This window comes from Giraffa tippelskirchi, chromosome 2 (genome assembly GCF_054371585.1).
Source record: "Giraffa tippelskirchi isolate mGirTip1 chromosome 2, T2T-mGirTip1v1.2.pri, whole genome shotgun sequence".
NCBI lineage: Eukaryota > Metazoa > Chordata > Mammalia > Artiodactyla > Giraffidae > Giraffa > Giraffa tippelskirchi.
In genome coordinates, this window is record NC_137276.1 from 29,625,645 (window position 1) to 29,644,914 (window position 19,270).

Consider the following 19,270-nt stretch of genomic DNA (forward strand, 5'->3'; position numbering starts at 1 on the left):
CTACTCTTCCCCTCACTTTTTTTAAACTTAGAAGTTATTATATACTAGAGGGAAGTTAGTTCTTTACCTCTGTGATAAACAATTGTATCATAGATACTTCTAATCATTTGCATCCACTAGTCAGTGTAAGGCATTGGGGAAACATAGGTATTAATTCTGTATGGCTTAACTAAGGGCAGTAGAAGGGCAAAGATTTAAAATTAGATTGTGTTCAGAAGACTGACCTCTAACTCTGTAACTATCCTTGGTTACCTCAGTAGAGCCCTGCCTGACTCAGTCTCACACTTACTTGGCCTGTATCTGGCTACTTTCAGTGGGACTTTTAAGTGAGAAGTTCTCAGAGCTCTGGTTTCTGTTTTGCCAAAAAGCAGAGTAGAAGAGCTGATTAACAAGATGTTATGTGAAAGCAGTTAGCTTGTGGCTGGCATCTATTAGGCAGTTCATAAACATTTCCTTCTAGGTCAGTGATACCTTTCTCAAAAGTAAGTGTGCTTATTTAAATTGGAGTTTTTGTTTCTTGATTTTATAGAACTTTCACACCTAATTCCTGGAAACTAACATCTATTGCAGGAGAAAAGTAAATTCTACTCTTTAGTTTTCAGAATGTCATAATTATAGAAGATTTCATTTTGGAAAATGATTGAATCTTGTTTAATGCAGAGATAATGCCCTTAAGTAGCTAGCACTGAATCTTTTATGTAGCAAATGATCAAAGTTATTTCTCTTTTTTCTTATTTAAACAGATAGTACATATCCTAAATATGACTTCTGCAAAGATAATTTCTTTTCTGTTACCACCTGATGAAAGTCTTCATTCACTACAGTCTCGTATTGAGCGGGAAACTGGAATAAATACTGGTTCTCAAGAGCTTCTTTCAGAGATGGGAATTTCTCTGGATCCTCGGAAACCAGCCTCTCAGTGTGTTCTGGATGGAGTTGTAAGACAATTCTAATATACCTAGAGTATAAGAAATCTCTTTGCATAGAGGGATTGCATGCCCTGCATTTTTGATGTCTATTTGGAATCATTTGGGGAGTGGTCCACATCTTATAATTCTTGTTTTAGTTTTATCTTACTCATTACGCTTATTGCTTTGCAAGGTGAAAAGATAGAAATGAAACATTGGTTATTTTAAACTATATATGACATTCTCTTTGGTGCCACTTCCATCCTTTTTTTTCCCCTTTTTGTCCTGAAGCCTATAACCTTGAATTTAGACCAGCAGTCTCATGGGTCCTGTGAGAGGATGGACGGATGGTAATATATGATTCTGGTCATGACTCATTTCATTTTCCTTTTTTAGCATTGTTGAGACATATTTTATATATGATATAATTTAACCATTTCAAGTGTACAATTCAGTTTTGTTTTTTTTTTTAGCAAACCACCCTAATTGCACAGCCATCATCATAAATCAGTTTTAAAACATTTCCATGTCTTCATGTTCTTTAACTACTAGTATCCATTCTGCCCACCCCAGAAAATCACTAATTTACTTACTACCTCTATAGATTTGCCTTTTCTGAACATTTCATACAAGTGGAATCATATAATCTCTTGTGTCTGATTTCTTTCACTTACTGTTATGTTTTTGAGATTCATTCATGCCATAGCATGTATCATTACTTCATTCCTTTTGATTACTGAAAAAGTATTCCCATTGTATGTTGTTGTAACTTTTTTGCTTTTGTCCTTTTGGGTCTGGTGACTGTTTTTCACTTTAGTCCGTACTACATTACTTATTTTTCTTAAATAAAAATTTAAGAAATTTACCGTAAGTCTGTGAGATGTATGCTAATGAACTTGATTTCACTGTTGGCATTTCAAAGTAGGAAATCTGGTGCTTTCGTCCTTAGAGAACCTAGAATTTTCAAGGATCTTTTCTTCTTAATTGTTTTTTTTTTCAGAGGGGCTGTGATAGCTATATGGTTTATTTGTTTGATAAAAGTAAGACTGTATATGAAGGACCATTTGCTTCCAGAAGTTTATCTGACTGTGTAAATTATATTGGTAAGTATAGTTCATTTACTGACTGAGCTTTAAACCTGAAGTAATATAATTTTGACACGACATGATTAGTAGAAATGGTTCTTTGGTGTTTCTGTTCTGTATCATACTTCACATTTCTATATGTGCTAAAAGATGGGTTTGTATGGTTTGGAAGGTGAAGAGGTAGATTTTAAATCACCACCGACCCCTCATTTGGCAGAAGATGACTTTCCTATGAATATAACTCTCACATGAAAAACTGAATCTTCACTATTAATTAAGCCCACTTTTTAGTTTCTCCTTCACTACTTAAGCATTTTCAAATACTTCATTTTATCCTATGAATACTACTTAATGTTCAAATGGTTTCATTTTTCCTCAGAGAATTAATGTTTTCTACTAAAGAAGTTAAGTGGTTAATTTCTATCTACCCAAAACTAAAAACAAGCACATTATAAAATCAAAAACAAAATTGGTCACAAGGGCTGAACTTATGTAATCTTTCCTTTTCATTAGTTAAAAAAAAAGTTCTAGATTTATAGAAAAATTGAGCAGATAGGACAGAGTTCTTATGTTATTCTCCTACACATATAGTTTCCCCTGTTATTAACATCTTAACGTTATCATGGTACTTTGTTACAACTAATGAACCAATATATTGTTATTAACTAAAGTTCATACTTTATTCAGATTTATTTTAGTTTTTATCTGGTGTCCTTTTTCTGTTCCAGAATCCCATCCAGAATACCACGTTACATTTAATTGTCCTGTCTGTTTAGGCTCTTCTTGGATGTAATAGTTTTTCAGATTTTCCTTGTTTTTGATGACCTTGAAAGTGCTGATCAAATATGTTGTAGGATGCCCCTCTGTTGCAATTTGCCTGATTTTTTTTCTCATGATTAGGCTAGGATAATGGGTTTTTGAGAGAAAGATCAAAGAATTCAAGTGCCATTTTGAAAACATTATATAAAGGGTACATACAGTCAACATGATTAATGACTGTTGGTGTTACCTTGCTCACATGGCTGAAGTAGTCAGCTTTCTTCACTGTAAAGTTTAGTCTTACCCTCTCCTCCTTTTGATACTCTGTGGAAGGAAATCACTATGCAAGAATCCACACTTAAGGAGTAGGAGTTATATGCCTCCTCCTTTAGGGTAGAATATCTATATAATTTATTGAAAATGCTTCTGCTTACATGAATTATCTCTTCTCTCCCATTTATTTGTTTAATCATTTATGATATAAATTTGAATTCACGGATATTTATTTTATATTATAGATTATAGTCCAATACTTGTTTCTTTTGTTATTCAAATTGTTGCAGCTTACCTTAGAAGCTCTTTCAGTTGACTTCCTGTGCCTCTTTTACTTGACCCATCAGTGAGGGTGTTTTTGTTTTTGCTTTTGTTTTTGTAAGCATTTCCTTACTTTTCTGGTACCATGTAGTATTCCAGGCCCATCTTTTAAATTTTCTACCATAGTCCTAGAATTGGCCAGTTCTCCAAGGAGCCCTGGTTCCTTTAATTGAGAACAGCATTAGAAATCAAAATCTGGATACTTGGTATGCTTCTTGCTACTGGGGTATCATTTCTGGGCACTTTCAGACTTGACCTTTTTAAGTATATCATTTTTTTTCCAGATTCTCTTCCCCCAGACTAATTTTTTTAAGTGTGTGAGTTTTTGTTTTGTTTTGTTTGGTCTGTCAGAGGAAGCCTCAGGATTAAGTGTGGGTAAATAAAAATAGAAGAAAAATTAGTTGAGGCTATTTATCATTATTAGGGAAGGCAAAGATTTTTCCAGATATACAGCTTTATTTGTTTGACATCTGTTTCAGATAATGTGTTTTCTCAATGTGAAACCTAATGTAGTGCCCTTTCTCTGAAGGTTTTCATTGGAAAAGAATAACAATATAATCACCACCTTGAAGTACGAGATGAATCTCTCTTCAATCTTGGAGAATTTTGTAATGTTAAAATGAAATTTCATTGAACTTAATATCTACCTGCCATGGTTTTAGAAAGAAGCATCCCCTTTACCAAAGAAAAGACAAGAGATTATCATAAATAGATAATTTCATAAGTCTTATATTGAGAAAGGCATATCTTACTAAACTACTGTTTACCCAGTGTGTTTTTCTGAAGCTGGGTTGGTAGTTCAAGAGATGAAATTAGTTATTCAGAAGCAAAAAAGACTATAGCAGATTGTGGAGTACTTGGGACTTAGTTTAGAACTTCAAAGGAATAAAGAATTTGGATTATTAGAGAGGGAAAAAAAAGAGAATTCCAGTTTGGAGAGAAACAAGGAAGAAAAAGATACAGGAATAATTGTAAGCTTTGTGATTATGTAGTAATTATGTCTTCATTTTTATTTCCCCCTGTATCTGGAGCAGGGCTCAAGTACATGTGCAGGTTTTCAATAAATTTACACTGACTGAATGGAGGTATAACAAGTGGTTCTTTCTAGCATCTGGTTTCGAACATCTATAGGAATGCTATCTGTATGAACAGAAAATCACAAAGAATAATCAATGAACTCTAGAATCTTAAAAAGTAATTTCCCTCTCCTTTCCCCCATCTTCTTACACATAGTACAGGACAGCAAAATACAGCTTCCAATTATCCAGCTGCGTAAAGTATGGGCTGAAGCAGTACACTATGTGTCTGGGCTGAAAGAAGACTACAGCAGGCTCTTTCAGGGACAGAGAGCAGCCATGTAAGTGAAGTCTCTTGCTTATAGGCACAGTGTCATGTGCATTCATGCTCAAGAATTAAATTTTGCTACTTTTCACTAGTCAGTATCCCATGCAAAAATATGTTACTGTGCCAATTTGCGATGTAATATTCTGATCAGACTTGTAGAATTCTTATTAGCATCTGAAACCATCCAGTTGCAATAGACTGACAGTAGTTCCTAAATGGTCCTAGTATAAGAAGATTGTTTTATCGTAGAGTATCACAAGCAGAAATTCTTGAGAGATCAGATTCTAGAGATCAGCTATTTCTCATAGATTGATAATAGAAACATAGACTTTGGGCTTATGGCAGTTTGAGTTTTTAAACTTTTGTCCAATGTTTCTAAAATGCTTATATCTTGTTTTTTTCTTGCTGTGATTTAGGTTAAGTCTTCTTAGATACAATACTAACTTGACAAAAATGAAGAATACTTTGATCTCAGCATCTCAGCAACTGAAAGCTAAATTGGAGTTTTTTCACAAAAGCATTCAGCTCGACTTGGAAAGATATAGTGAGCAGATGACTTACGGGATATGTAAGTGTTGGATAATGTATTTGAAACAAGTGTCTTGTCTCTTGAAGCCATCTGCTATGTTACCTTCTTACCTGTTAGCCAGTTGTTTCACTTGCATTCGTATTAGAACAAAAGATAGGACATCTCAAATCATTGTAAACCGTATTTGGTTTGAATATTAGTTTTTTTTTTTTTAATCTTTAGTTGAGCAGCTTTAATCTGCCCACCCCTTACCCCCACAATTGGACTAAAATTGTTCACCTTTAGAAAAATACAAAATGATTTAAGAATTTGATTGTCAAACTTCATTTAAAAAATAGATACAAAGTCTATATTAGGGTGACTTCTTAGCCTGGGAAGTCTTAAATTACTTATCTTTCTATAAATAATGATACAAGCAATTCCAGGTGTTTTTTTTTTAAATTTCTAAACAACCTACTGTGGAGTCCCGCTGTTTTTTATTGTACATAGCCTCCAATTTTTTGGTATTTAATTCTAAGCTTATCTCCCTTCAGATGTACTAAGGAAATGTAAAAAGCAGAGTTAAAATTCAAATAATAAACCAAAAGAGTTGCCTTCAGCACTTCTGTTTGTATACTTATCTTGAGCAAGGTGTGTGTATTTCAGAATTAAATGATCAACATTGTCCAGCTGGGTAAATAAGTTTTCTCACCAAAGCTGGTTCTATGATTGATGTTTTATTTCTGTTTGTGTATTATAGGCATTCTGATGAATGGCAAAACATAGTTATTTCATCAGGTTATCTTTGACTTTGACTTATCTTGTTAAGTTGTATATCTTAGACTACTGTTTAAAAAGAGTGAGGTAGACCTATGTGTGCTGATATTAAAAGATAACTTGATCTTTAAGGCAGCAATGTTTTAAGTTGGAGAAAAAAGTAAGGAAGGAAAAGTATATATAGATGATTCTATTTATGAGAGAAAAGGAGATGCGACTCTGTAAGAAATGATTAACACTGGGATCGCAGAAGGTGGAGAGTGGAGGGGAGGAGACTTTTTATATCCCTATATAGTGTTTGATTTTTTTTAAATATCATGTTCATGTATTACTTTAAATTTTTTTTTCTTTTTTTTTTCAAAGAGAAAGTCATCTGTATTAGTTTCCCAGGGTTGCCATAACAAATTGCTATGAACTGGGTGGCTTAAAACAATGGAAATTTATTATCTCACAGTTTCAGAGGCTTAAAGTCCAAAATCAATGTGTTGTCAGGGCCATGCTGTCTCTGAAATCTATGGAGAAGAATCCTTCCTTAGATTCTTCTGGTACTTTGCCAGCAATCCTTGACATTCCTTGGCTTGCAGCTGTAGCACTTTAGTCTCTGCCTCTGTTGTGAAATGGAGCTTTCCCGTTCATATGTCTGTTGCTGTGTTTCTTCTTTTCTTAAAAGGACACTAGTCATACTGGATTAAGACTTAACCTTAATTTAGCTAATTGCACCTGACGCTATTTCCAAATAAGGTCAAATTCTGAAGTACAGAGTTAGGGCTCCACTGTCTTTTGGGGGAACAATTCAACTCATAACTCTGTTTTTGATGTTGATATGGTAAGGAGATGGGTAAGTCAATAATTAAACCTTTGACTATTTCTGAGATAACCAATTAAGACTTTTTTTTTAGCCTCAGAAAAAATGTTAAAAGCATGGAAAGAAATGGAAGAAAAGGCTATCCACTATGCTGAGGTAAAATCACTGAGCTCATTCTGTGTGCTTATTAACTCCTGAGGTCTCCCTTAGAAATTCTTTGGTTTTGGTTTGTAGAGTATTTCTCATATCATTCCTGAATATCAGACAGATACCTAGTATGTGTATATAGAGGGAAGTACCACAGTGGATAAAAATAAGAGCTTTGGGTAAATGAGACTAAAATGCAGCCTCACTATGCTTCAGTTTCCATGTTATATTATGGGGACTGTACCCTTTTTAGTGGGGTTATACAGATTTAAGTGGGAGTGACTAATAAATGGTGGTTATCACTGTTATTTTTAAGATTGGTTTTGATAGGACGGCTGGACATCCTGGTTTACCTGGGACAGTTTCAGTTTACCTCTCTTGCCTTAATTATCAATTAGTTAAGTTAGTTAAGTGAAAAACGCTCAGTTGTGTCTGACTCTTTGCGACCCCTGGACTATACAGTCCATGGAATTCTCCAGGCCAGAATACTGGAGTGGGTAGCCTTTCCCTTCTCTAGGGGATCTTGGCAACACAGGAATTGAACCCAGGTCTCCCACATTGCAGGAGGATTCTTTACCAGCTGAGCCACAAGGGAAGCCCAACAATTCTGGAGTGGGTAACCCAGTTCTTCTCCGGGGGATTTTCCCGACCCAGGAATTGAACCAGGGTCTCCTGCATTGCAGGCAGATTCTTTACCAACTTAGCTATCAGGGAAGCCCTTATTATCAATAATACTCTCAAAATTATGCTGGTTTGGACAATAAATTTTTTATGGTCACACTCTAGGTGGCAGATTCCTTCTTTACCTGGTACATCTGTCTGTGGTCCCATTAAATTGTTGCTCTCCTTGATGCCAGCACTTCCTGAGGAATGAGTGTGGCAGTTGGTATCCTGGGTTGGGAAATCCAGTGTCTTTATCTTTCTTCATCCTTATTCAAGTTGGGAACAAGAGACACTGAAAATCATAGAACTGAGATGCAGTGGTATTGATGGTCACTTTTTCTTATTAGTGGTACTTTTGTCTTTTTCCTTCTCAGGAGGAGAAAGAAAATGCTAGTAATGTACTGTTGTCAGGAGAGAAGCCTGAAATAAGTTGGTTCTCATGTGAAAGTTACATGTCATAATCTGAGAGACAAAAAGGCTTGAACAAAATCGGTGTTTTACATTAAATCAGTTTGTTCTCTTACTGTAAGAAGTCATTCTCTGAGTTCCTTGTTTTGTGTGTTCGTGAGCCTGTCATTTCTTTTGTGTTTCATCATATTTTAGGTGGGTGTCATTGGATACCTGGAGGATCAGATCATGTCCCTGCACACTGAAATCATGGAGCTACAGAAGAGCCCCTACGGACGACGTCAGGGAGACTTGATGGAATCTCTGTAAGGGTGAAGTCATGTTGTTAGTGTTGGTGTCGGTAATTTTTGGTAGCAGATTATTCTTTCATTGTATTCTGGAAGATTATATGTGGTTCTTTTCTACAGTTTTTCTTTCCACAAATACATTGGCATCATATTTAAAAAGGAAGTTCTTTCCTAATCACAGGAAATTTTGGCAGTAATTCTTGGGTTGACGTTTGCTATTTATTTATTTTTTAAAAACTTTTTATTTTATATTGGGGTTACATTATAGTTGATTAACAATGTTGTGATAGTTTCAAGTATATAGCAAAGGGACTCAGCCATATATATACACCTGTTCCTTTTCAAATTCTTTTCCATGACCTTTGCTTTTTATTTTATTTTATTTTATTTTTTTAAATAAATTTATTTATTTTAGTTGGGGGCTAATTACTTTACAATATTGTAGTAGTTTTTGCCATACATTGACGTGAATCAGCCATGGGTTTACATGTGTTCCCCTTCCTGGACCCCCCTCCCACTTCCCTCCCCATCCCATCCCTCTGGGTCATCCCATTGCCCCGGCCCTGAGCATTTGTCTCATGCATCGAACATGGAATGGTGTTCTGTTTCACATATGATAATATACATGTTTCAATGATATTCTCCCAGAACATCCCACCCTCACCTTCTCCCTCAGAGTCCATAAAATTGTTCTATGCATCTGTGTCTCTTATTCTGTCTCGCATATAGGGTTATCGTTACCATCTTTCAAATTCCATATATATGCATTAGTATACTGTATTGTTGTTTTTCTTTCTGGCTTACTTCACTCTGTATAATGGGCTCCAGTTTCATCCATCTCAATAGAACCGATTCAAATGTATTTTTTTTAATGGCTGAGTAATATTCCATCGTGTATATGTACCACAGCTTCCTTATCCATTCGTCTGCTGATGGACATCTAGGTTGCTTCCATGTCCTGGCTATTGTAAACAGTGCTGCGATGAACATTGGGGTACACGTGTCTCTTTCAATTCTGGTTTCCTCGGTGTGTATGCCCAGCAGTGGGATTGCTGGGTCGTATGGCAGTTCTATTCCCAGTTGACCTTTGCTTTTTAAATCGAAGCATCTTTTCATGTGAATTTTAATAATTTTTCAAGTATTTTAAGTTGCAAACTATTTCCCTACTTACCACACTTCTGGTTTAAGGAAGGTATCATTTATTAAATTCCCTAAATAAGGTTAACTTCCTAAGTGTTTAGAGTAGAAACTTCAGATTTTTTTTCTTTAATCACAGGACACAATTTTTTCCCATTTAAGTGTTTCTGGTGCAGAGATACTATATAAGTGATGGTACATCAGAGCAGATACTTAGTATGTTAAACTTTGCATCTTAAGATCTTGCTTATTACCCAGTGAAACACCCTGTAAAATATTCGTTGGCAATATGTAATTACTTGAAAATGGGATCATTACTCTATTCAAATAATATTGTTCATTTCAGGTTGAAAATTATTAAAGTCATTAAACTATCTTCACATTTAGAAACATGTTTTTTCTTTCATAGGGAACAGCGCGCAATTGATCTATATAAGCAGTTAAAGCACAGACCTTCAGGTAAGACACTTTCACAGTACACAAAGGCATTTTAGGAAACCATCACTAGCTTAACAAATCTGTGAAACTGGATTTTAAGCAAGCTGCAGAATAAATTCCAGTTTTGGTATTGCCATTGCGATATTTAGGGGCTTCCCTAGTGGCTCAGTTGGTAAAGAATCTGCCTGCAATGCAGGAGACCTGGGTTCAGTCCCTGGGTCAGGAAGTTCCCCTGGAGAAGGGAATGGCAAACTACTCCAGTATCTTGCCTGGAGAATTCCATGGACAGAGGAGCCTGGCAGGCTACAGTCCATGGGATGGCAAAGAGCTGGAAGTGACTGAGCGACTAACACTTCAGCTTCACATTGAGATGTTTATGGTACAACAGCATTTAAGTCTGTGAGAATTTAAGAAATTAGGAAGGCAAAGTAATAACGTTTGAAATAGAAAAAAATTTTTTTAATATATTTATTTTTAATTGAAGGATAATTGCTTTACAGTATTCCATTGGTTTCTACCAAACATTAACATGAAACAGCCATAGGCTTACCCATGTCCCCTCCCACTTGAACATCCCTCCCACCTCCCTCCCCATCCCGCCCCTCTAGGTTGTTACTGAGCTCTGGTTTGAGTTCCTGAGTCATACAGCAAATTCCCATAGGTTATCTATTTTACATATGGTAATGTATGTTTCCATGTTACTCTCTCCATACCTCCCACCCTCTCCTCCGCACTGCCCCCTACTCTACCCATCTCCATAAGTCTGTTCATAATGTCTGTGTCTCCATTGCTGCTTTGCAAATAGGTTTTTCAGTACCATCTTTTTAGATTCCGTATATATGTGTTCAGTTCAATTCAGTCACTCAGTCGTGTCCGACTCTTTGTGACACCATGGACTGCAGCACGCCAGGCCTCCCTGTCCATCACTAACTCCTGGAGTTTACTCAAACTCCTGTCCATTGAGTCAGTGATGCCGTCCAACCATCTCATCCTCTGTCGTCCCCTTCTCCTCCTGCCTTGAATCTTTCCCAGCATCAGGGTCTTTTCAAATGAGTCAATTCTTCACATCAGGTGGCCAAAGTATTAGAGTTTCAGCTTCAGCATCAGTCCTCCCAATGACTGATTTCCTTTAGGATGGACTGGTTGATCTCCTTGCTGTCCAAGGGACTCTCAAGAGTCTTCTCCAACACCACAGTTCAAAAGCATCAATTCTTCGGCTCTCAGCTTTCTTTATAGTCCAACTCTCACATCTGTACATGACTACTGGAAAAACCATAGCTTTGACTAGATGGACCTTTGTCGGCAAAGTAATGTCTCTGCTTTTTAATAAGCTGTCTAGGTTGGTCATAACTTTTCTTCCAGGGAGCAACTATCTTTTAATTTCATGGCTGCAGTTACCATCTGCAGTGATTTTGGAGCCCCCAAAAATAAAGTCTGTCACTGTTTCCATTGTTTCCCCATCTATTTGCCATGAAGTGATGGGACCAGATGCCATGATCTTAGTTTCCTGAATGCTGAGTTTTAAGCCAACTTTTTCACTCTCCTCTTTCACTTTCATCAAGAGGCTCTTTAGTTCTTCTTCGCTTTTTGCCGTAAGGGTGGTATCATTTGCATATCTGAAGTTATTGATATTTCTCCTGGCAGTCTTGATTCTAGCTTGTGCTTCATCCAGCCCAGTGTTTCTCATGATGTACTCTGCACATAAGTTAAATAAGTAGGGTGACAATATACAGCCTTGATGTACTCCTTTCCTGATTTGGAACCAGTCTGTCGTTCTATGTCCAGTTCTAACTGTTGCTGCTTGACCTGCATATAGATTTCTCAAGAGGGAGGTAAGGTGGTCTAGTATTCCCATCTCTTTCAGAATTTTCCACAGTTTGTTTTGATCCACACAGTCAAAGGCTTTGGCATAGTCAATAAAGCAGAAGTAGATATATGTGTTAGTGTATAATAATTGTTTTTCTCTTTCTGGCTTACTTCACTGTGTATAATGGGCTCTAGGTTCATCTACCTCATTGGGACTGACTTGAATGTGTTCCTTTTTATCGCTGAGTAATATTCCATTGTATATACATATACCACAGCTTCTTTATCCATTCATCTGTCAATGGATGTTGGGTTGCTTCTATGTCCTAGCTATTATAAATAGAGCTGCAATGAACATGGGTTCAGTTCAGTTCAGTCACTCAGTCGTGTCCGACTCTTTGCGACCCCATGAATTGCAGCACGCCAGGCCTCTCTGTCCATCACCAATTCCCGGAGTCTACCCAAACCCATGTCCATCAAGTCAGTGATGCCATCCAACCATCTCATCCTCTGTCGTCCCCTTCTCCTCCTGCCCCCAATCCTACCCAGCATTAGGGTCTTTTCCAACGAGTCAACTCTTCACATGAGGTGGCCAAAGTATTGGAGTTTCAGCTTCAACATCAGTCCTTCCAATGAACACCCAGGACTGATCTCCTTTAGGATGGATTGATTGGATCTTCTTGCAGTCCAAGGGACTCTCAAGAGTCTTCTCCAACACCACAGTTCAAAAGCATCAATTCTGCGGCGCTCAGCTTTCTTCACTGTCCAACTCTCAGATCCATACATGACTACTGGAAAAACCATAGCCTTAACTAGATGGGCTTTTGTTGGCAAATTAATGTCTCTGCTTTTAAATATGCTATCTAGGTTGGCCATAACCTTCCTTCCAAGGAGTAAGCGTCTTTTAATTTCATGGCTGCAATCACCATCAGCAGTGATTTTGGAGCCCAAAAAAATCAAGTCTGACACTGTTGCCACTGTTTCCCCATCTATTTCCCATGAAGTGATGGGACCAGATGCCATGATCTTAGTTTTCTGAACGTTGAGCTTTAAGCCAACTTTTTCACTCTCCTCTTTCACTTTCATCAAGAGGCTCCTTAGTTCTTCTTCACTTTCTGCCATAAGGGTGGTGTCATCTGCATATCTGAGGTGATTGATATTTCTCCCGGGCAATCTTGATTCCAGCTTGTGTTTCTTCCAGCCCAGCGTTTCTCATGATGTACTCTGCATATAAGGTAAATAAGTAGGGTGACAATATACAGCCTTGACGTACTCCTTTTCCTGTTTGGAACCAGTCTGTTGTTCCATGTCCAGTTCTAACTGTTGCTTCCTGACCTGCATACAGGTTTCTCAAGAGACAGGTCAAGTGGTCTGATATTCCCATCTCTTTCAGAATTTTCCACAGTTTATTGTGATCCATACAGTCAAAGGCTTTGGCATAGTCAATAAAGCAGAAATAGATGTTTTTCTGATACTGTCTTGCTTTTTCGATGATCCAGCGGATATTGGCAATTTGATCTCTGGTTCCTCTGCCTTTTCTAAAACTGGCTTGAACATCTGGAAGTTCACGGTTCACATATTGCTGAAGCCTGGCTTGGAGAATTTTGAGCATTACTTTACTAGCATATGATTACATGTAACATGTACTATCATGTGATTACATGTAACATGGGTTACATGTGTCTTTTTTCAATTTTGATTTCCTCAGGGTACATGCCTAGTAGTGGAATTGCTGGGTCATATGGTGGTTTTATTCCTAGTTTTATAAGGAATCTCCATACTGTTCTCCATAGTGGCTGTTTCAATTTGCATTCCCACCAGTAGTGCAAGGGGGTTCCCTTTTCTCCACACCCTCTCCAGCATTTATTCTTTGTCGATTTTTTGATGATGGCCATTCTGACCAGTGTGAGGTGATATCTCATTGAAGTTTTGATTTGCATTTCTCTAATAATGAGTGATGTTGAGCATCTTTTCATGTGTTTATTAGCCATCTGTATGTCTTCTTTGGAGAAATGTCTCTCTAAGTCTTTTGCCCATTTTTTGATTAGGTTGTTTGTTTTTCTAGTATTGACTTGTATGAGCTGCTTGTATATTTTTGAAATTAGTCCTTTGTCAGTTGTTTCATTTGCTATTACTTTTTCCCATTCTGAAGGTTGTCTTTTCACCTTGTTTATAATTTCCTTTGCTGTGCAAAAGCTTTTAAGTTTAATTAGGTCCCACTTGTTTATTTTGAAATAGAGAAAATTTTAAAGGGAAGTGAAAGGAAGGAATGAAAGAGAAAAAAGAAACTTGGAATAAGGGAAAGAGGAAGCAAGAAAATGTGTGGAAAGATGTAAAAAAAAAAAAGAAATGCTGCTTAAAATTGAAGAGATTGGAAAGAATTTGAGGCTTTGGGTTCAGAGGTGGAATGGTTAGAGGGATGCCCATATGCTAGGCCAAAACAGTGTACTTTGAAAATGATGCCTTCCTCTGCACCTGGTCACTGGTTGCTTATTTCATTGACAAAACTGTTTATTTCTGTTGAACATCTGCTGAATACAGAGCATGTTCTGATGGAAAGTGCACTGGATTGAGAATTGCATGCGTGTTCAGTCGTGTCCAACTCTTTTTGACCCCACAGACTGTAGCCCACCATGTTCCTTTCTTCGTGGGATTTTTCCAGAATGAATACTGGACTGGGTTGCCATTTCCTCCTCCAGGGGATCTTCCAACCCAGGGATTGAACCCATGTCTCCTAAGTCTCCTGCATTACTGGAGAATTCTTTACAGCTCAGCCACCAGGGAAGCACCCCGATTGAGAATTAGGTGGCTTTAATTCTCAATTCGGAGAAGGCAATGGCACCCCACTCCAGTACTCTTGCCTGGAAAATCCCATGGACGCAGGAGCCTGGTAGGCTACAGTCCAGGGGGTCGCTGAGAGTCGGACACGACTGAGCGACTTCACTTTCACTTTTCTCTTTCATGCACTGGAGAAGGAAATGGCAACCCACTCCAGTATTCTTGCCTGGAGAATCCCAGGGATGGCGGAGCCTGGTGGGCTGCCGTCTATGGGGTCGCACAGAGTCGGACACGACTGAAGCGACTTAGCAGCAGCAGCAATTCTCAATTGGGCACTTTATTGAGCAAATAACTTTTTTTCCTTGTATCTCATTTCCCTTTTCTGCAAAATGGGGTAGGAATCTAATTTTCCTAACTCAGTAACTATATATGGCTTTATATTTGACAGGATGTTTGTGAAAGTGCCTGAAAACTATAGATTATTATGTATGTGCAAGATATTATCCTTCAGTTAAAAACTGATCTGTTTTGAAGGATTAGGGAAGAACTAAAAGGTGAAGTCTGTGCCCTGATTTCTTTTATACTGAAATTGTAAAAACAAATAAACAATACCGTAACTTTTACACCTTAAAATTTATAAACACATGCAAATCTTAAATAGTATGTAACAAATAAAAAAAATCTCCTCTACATTGGTGTTTATTGTAGTGGAATTTGTTCAGTTAATTTCTACAAACATGTGTGAGATATGTATACAATAGGCATCTAACCCTGATTGGGAGTCATGGTTGGTTAGAGGAGGTTTCCTGCAGGAGACGACATCTGAGATGAGCCTTAAAGGATAAGTAGAGGTAGCTTGGTGAAAGAAGGTAGGCTCTTATATATGCAAGTACAATAGATAAAGACACATACATGTAGCAGTTAGCATGTTTGCGGAAGTGTATTGTGACTGGATTATAGAGTTTCAGAAGGAGAAAAGTGACTGGATCACAAAGGATCTGGCATGTTATAGTAACAGTTTTGGATTTCATCATGATGGCAAAGAGAAACCCTAAAAAGATATAATCAGGAGAATGGCATAATCAGATTAGCATTTTAGAAATACTGCATTGGTAGCATTGTGGATAATGGATTAGAGTGTGGCTGGGTTAGAGACATTCATCAGTTATGAGGTTGTTGAGTAATTGTGGTACAGAATAAGGTAGGACATGAACTAAAGCAGAGAGCCTGAACTGTGGCAGTGGGGAGTGGCAGTGAAGAGAAGGAGAATAAAGGCAAGAGAGAGATTTAGGAAGTAGAACTGATAATATTGGGTAATGGATTGGATATGGGTGGAAGGAGATGGGACAGAGAGTCATGGATGCCTGCCAAGTTTCTGGCTAGAGCAGTTGGGTGCTCTTAGCACCCAGTTCTAGTGGGTGAGGACCACTCACCATGATAGGAAGTATAGGAAAGATGACAGGCTTAATGGGAAAAGAACATGGGTTCATTTTTGTACATGTTGATGTTAAGGTGTCAGTGGAACATTTAAATAAGGTGGACAGTAGTATATATGTGTGTATGTATATATAAACACACATACATATACATATATACATGTGTATTGTATGTACATATGTATGAATGTATTGGACATATGGATTTAGTGGAGAAGTCCAGACTAGATATTTAGCTGGTTTGAGAGTAATTAGCCATAGGAATAAAGTGATCATCTTGTATAAATATGTTGAATAAGAAAACCAAGGATGCACCTAGAGAATACCAACATTCAAGAAATGGCTAGAAGCAGAAGAGCGTACAAAAAAGATTGAGGAGTGACTTGAATATGTAGCAGGAATGATATGGGAATAGGACAGAGAGTTTCAAGAAGAAAGTGATCAGGGTGAAATGCTAGAGATGTGGGTAATAAAAATGATAATGAAAATATCCATCGGACTTGGTAGTTTGGACATCATTGGTGATCTTGGTAAAATAATGGCCTTTTGGGAACAGAATTAGATTGTAGTGGGCTGAGGAGGGAGTGGGATAGGAGGAAATGGAGAAGTCAGTCTAGATCAGCAGTTCTCAAAAGTGTAGCTCATGAACCCCTGAGAATCTGCAAGGGATCCTTTTAAGAGGAGTCAGTGAAGTCAAAACTGTTTTCACAATACTAGAATGTTATTTGCCTCTTTTACTATGTTGACATTTTCACTGATGCTGCAAAAACGTTGGTGGGTAAACAGCTTGCACTTTGCTTAGCATGAATGAAGGCACTAGCACCAAAGTATGCTAGTAGTCACTGATTTTCACCAATGTGGGTTCATAGTTTTTTTTTAAAAAAATGCCAGTTTCATTTAAGAGTGTCCTTGATAAGGCAGTCAAAATTCTAAAGAAATCTCAACCCTTGGGTATATGTCTTTTTAATATTCTCTGTGACAAAATGGAAAGCACTCATAAAGTGCTTCTGTTACATGCTGAGGTATGAAAGTGAAAGTCACTCAGTCATGTCCGACTCTTTGTGACCCCATGGACTATACAGTCCATGGAATTCTCCAGGCCAGAATACTGGAGTGGGTAGCCTTCTCCTTCCCCAGGGGATCTTCCCAACCCAGGGATCAAACCCAGGTCTTCCGCACTGCAGGCGGATTCTTCACCAGCTGAGCCACAGGGAATCCCAAGAATACTGGAGTGGGTAGCCTATCCCTTCTCCAGGGGATCTTCCCGACCCAGGAATCGAACCGGGGTCTCCTGCTTTGCAAGCAGATTCTTTACCAACTGAGCTATGAGGGAAGCCCTCCTGAGGTATGACGGTTGTCCAAAGGAAAACCACATCAGCAATTGTTGACATTGCTTGTGGACCAGCCTCTTTAACGGAACACCATTTTTACTTGGAACAATGATCATCAGATAAACTGTGGTTCTTCAGATTTGGGTATGTGGCAGATATTTTCTAAAACTTAATGGAGCATGACTGTCACTTGAAGGATAAAAAAACAACAATATTAGTTGTCAATGATAAAATTCCATGTTTCAAGCAAAAAATTATTATGTAGGAAAACTTCTATCCATCATCCAAAATTTGTCAGCTTCTCAATACTTAAATACTTTTCTGATAAGATTGGTGGTGTTATTAAAAAGATTTGCAAAAATGTAAAATAATGCCAATACTCGCACTAAATTTTTTGAGGAAAATACAGTTTTTTTGGATTAAAATGTTTTAATAATGAGCTTATATTATTTTTAATGAATAAATATTTTTATATTTCTCAGTTTAATTCCTAAAAAACCCTGGGGTTCTTAAGGATTTTTGAGTGTAGGTGTCCTGAGACCAGTAAGTTTGAAACCTGGTTATCCAGGCTATTCTTTCCTGAAGCTTGGCTGTTAAGGAATGAAGAGAGATGAGCAGTTCAGAGAGGTTGAAGAATGAAGGGAAATCAATTTTCAGAAGAAAGACTTAAGCTTGTTTATGTGCTTGGGGCCAAAAGCCTGTGGAGAGGGAAGTCTCTAAACAACTTTGAAGGGCTGACTGCACAGAATAGTGGGAGAGGTTGGGCTTGTTGCTTCTGATCTTAGAGAGGGAGATGTGTGTGGATACAGACACTTCTGTGGGTATAGGGAGTGAAAGGTGAGACTCTTACTGCTTTACAGCCTCCTATCCCAAAGTAAGATGTTGTTTTAACTGTAATAGAAGAGATATGACATCATAGATTTAAGGAATATGCTAAACGAGTATGCTTTTGAAAGCTGTTGTGTACAGTGGCAGATGTTGCTGGTCCAGGACATTTATTAAGAATCCAGAGCAGAAGTGAAAACCTTTGAATTAGTTAGGACAGCAGAGAGAATGAAAGTATAATTGTTTTGATGGTAATGTTTAGTAGCTTGGATACAGAAAACTGATAGAGCAGGTGGTTAGACTGATCTAGGGTTAGGATGTTGCTGACAATAAGGGGACAGAAAAGTTGAAAATAATGACCAAAAAAATGATAGAAGTTAGAGTAAAATATTGAAATTTAAGATTTCAAATAGAGCAAGGCTAACTTTTTTCCTTTAATCTGTTAATCTGTTTCCTTTAATCATTACTCTCCATCTTCTGGACTTCCCTGGTGGCTCAGAGGTTAAAGCGTCTGCCTCCAATGCGGGAGACCTGGGTTTGATCCCTGGGTCGGGAAGATCCCCTGGAGAAGGAAATGGCAAACCACTCCAGTATTCTTGCCTGGAGAATCCCATGGACGGAGGAGCCTGGCAGGCTACAGTCCACGGGGTCGCAAAGAGTCGGACACGACTGAACGACTTTCCTTTCCTCTGACCAATGAATCAGATATTGTAGATGAAGATATATAAAATTCCATCCATTGACTCAGTCAAATTAACTTTCCACAGTCATTGATAAAATTTGTTTGGGTTATTCTTACAAAATCTTTGCAGTAGTCACAGGTATCAGCATATCACAGGGCCTAGAAATAAATTTGCTATCCAAATTTATCCAAAGAACTGATAGTCACCTCAAGTGACAAACAAGTTGTGACAAGAAGTTTTGTCTATTGTTGGGGCTAATATAATCACACTTTAGGTATATGGTCTTTGTTGTCTTTTTCCAGTTCAGAGTTGACTTGAGATTCTTGTTCAGCTACAAATGGTGAAAACCAACTTTCCCCATGATTTATGTTGGAGTAGGTTAAAGTTCTGAGGTCGTTGACCATCTGAAAGAGCTATATGCCATATAGTTGTATGGCAGAGCTGTCGGGCTTGATCTATGGGATTTATTAATAAGTGCTGTTTGGAGAGAAGCCTTTTGGGAGTCTCTGTCTTTGGTTGTTTTTGAGGGAGAGACAGAGAAAAAGATGTGT

At 37.8% G+C, this 19,270-nt stretch overlaps 1 protein-coding gene across 6 annotated transcripts in view; it reads left to right on the top strand.

Moving 5' to 3' along the window:
• CHUK (component of inhibitor of nuclear factor kappa B kinase complex) overlaps window positions 1-19,270 on the top strand; it is a 45,753-nt gene that overhangs the window by 18,742 nt on the left and 7,741 nt on the right. For 5 of the 6 annotated variants that reach the window (XR_014070864.1, XR_014070866.1, XR_014070867.1 and 2 more), the window contains exons 10-16: window positions 744-938; window positions 1,909-2,011; window positions 4,580-4,703; window positions 5,107-5,258; window positions 6,875-6,936; window positions 8,194-8,303; window positions 9,832-9,881. Coding sequence is in view for 3 of the 6 variants with exons in the window: in XM_081548534.1 (XP_081404660.1) it covers window positions 744-938; window positions 1,909-2,011; window positions 4,580-4,703; window positions 5,107-5,258; window positions 6,875-6,936; window positions 8,194-8,303; window positions 9,832-9,881 (796 nt within the window). In the remaining 3 variants the exon portion in view is untranslated. The remainder of the gene's footprint in view (window positions 1-743; window positions 939-1,908; window positions 2,012-4,579; window positions 4,704-5,106; window positions 5,259-6,874; window positions 6,937-8,193; window positions 8,304-9,831; window positions 9,882-19,270) is intronic. The other variant, XM_081548565.1, reaches the window with a different exon arrangement.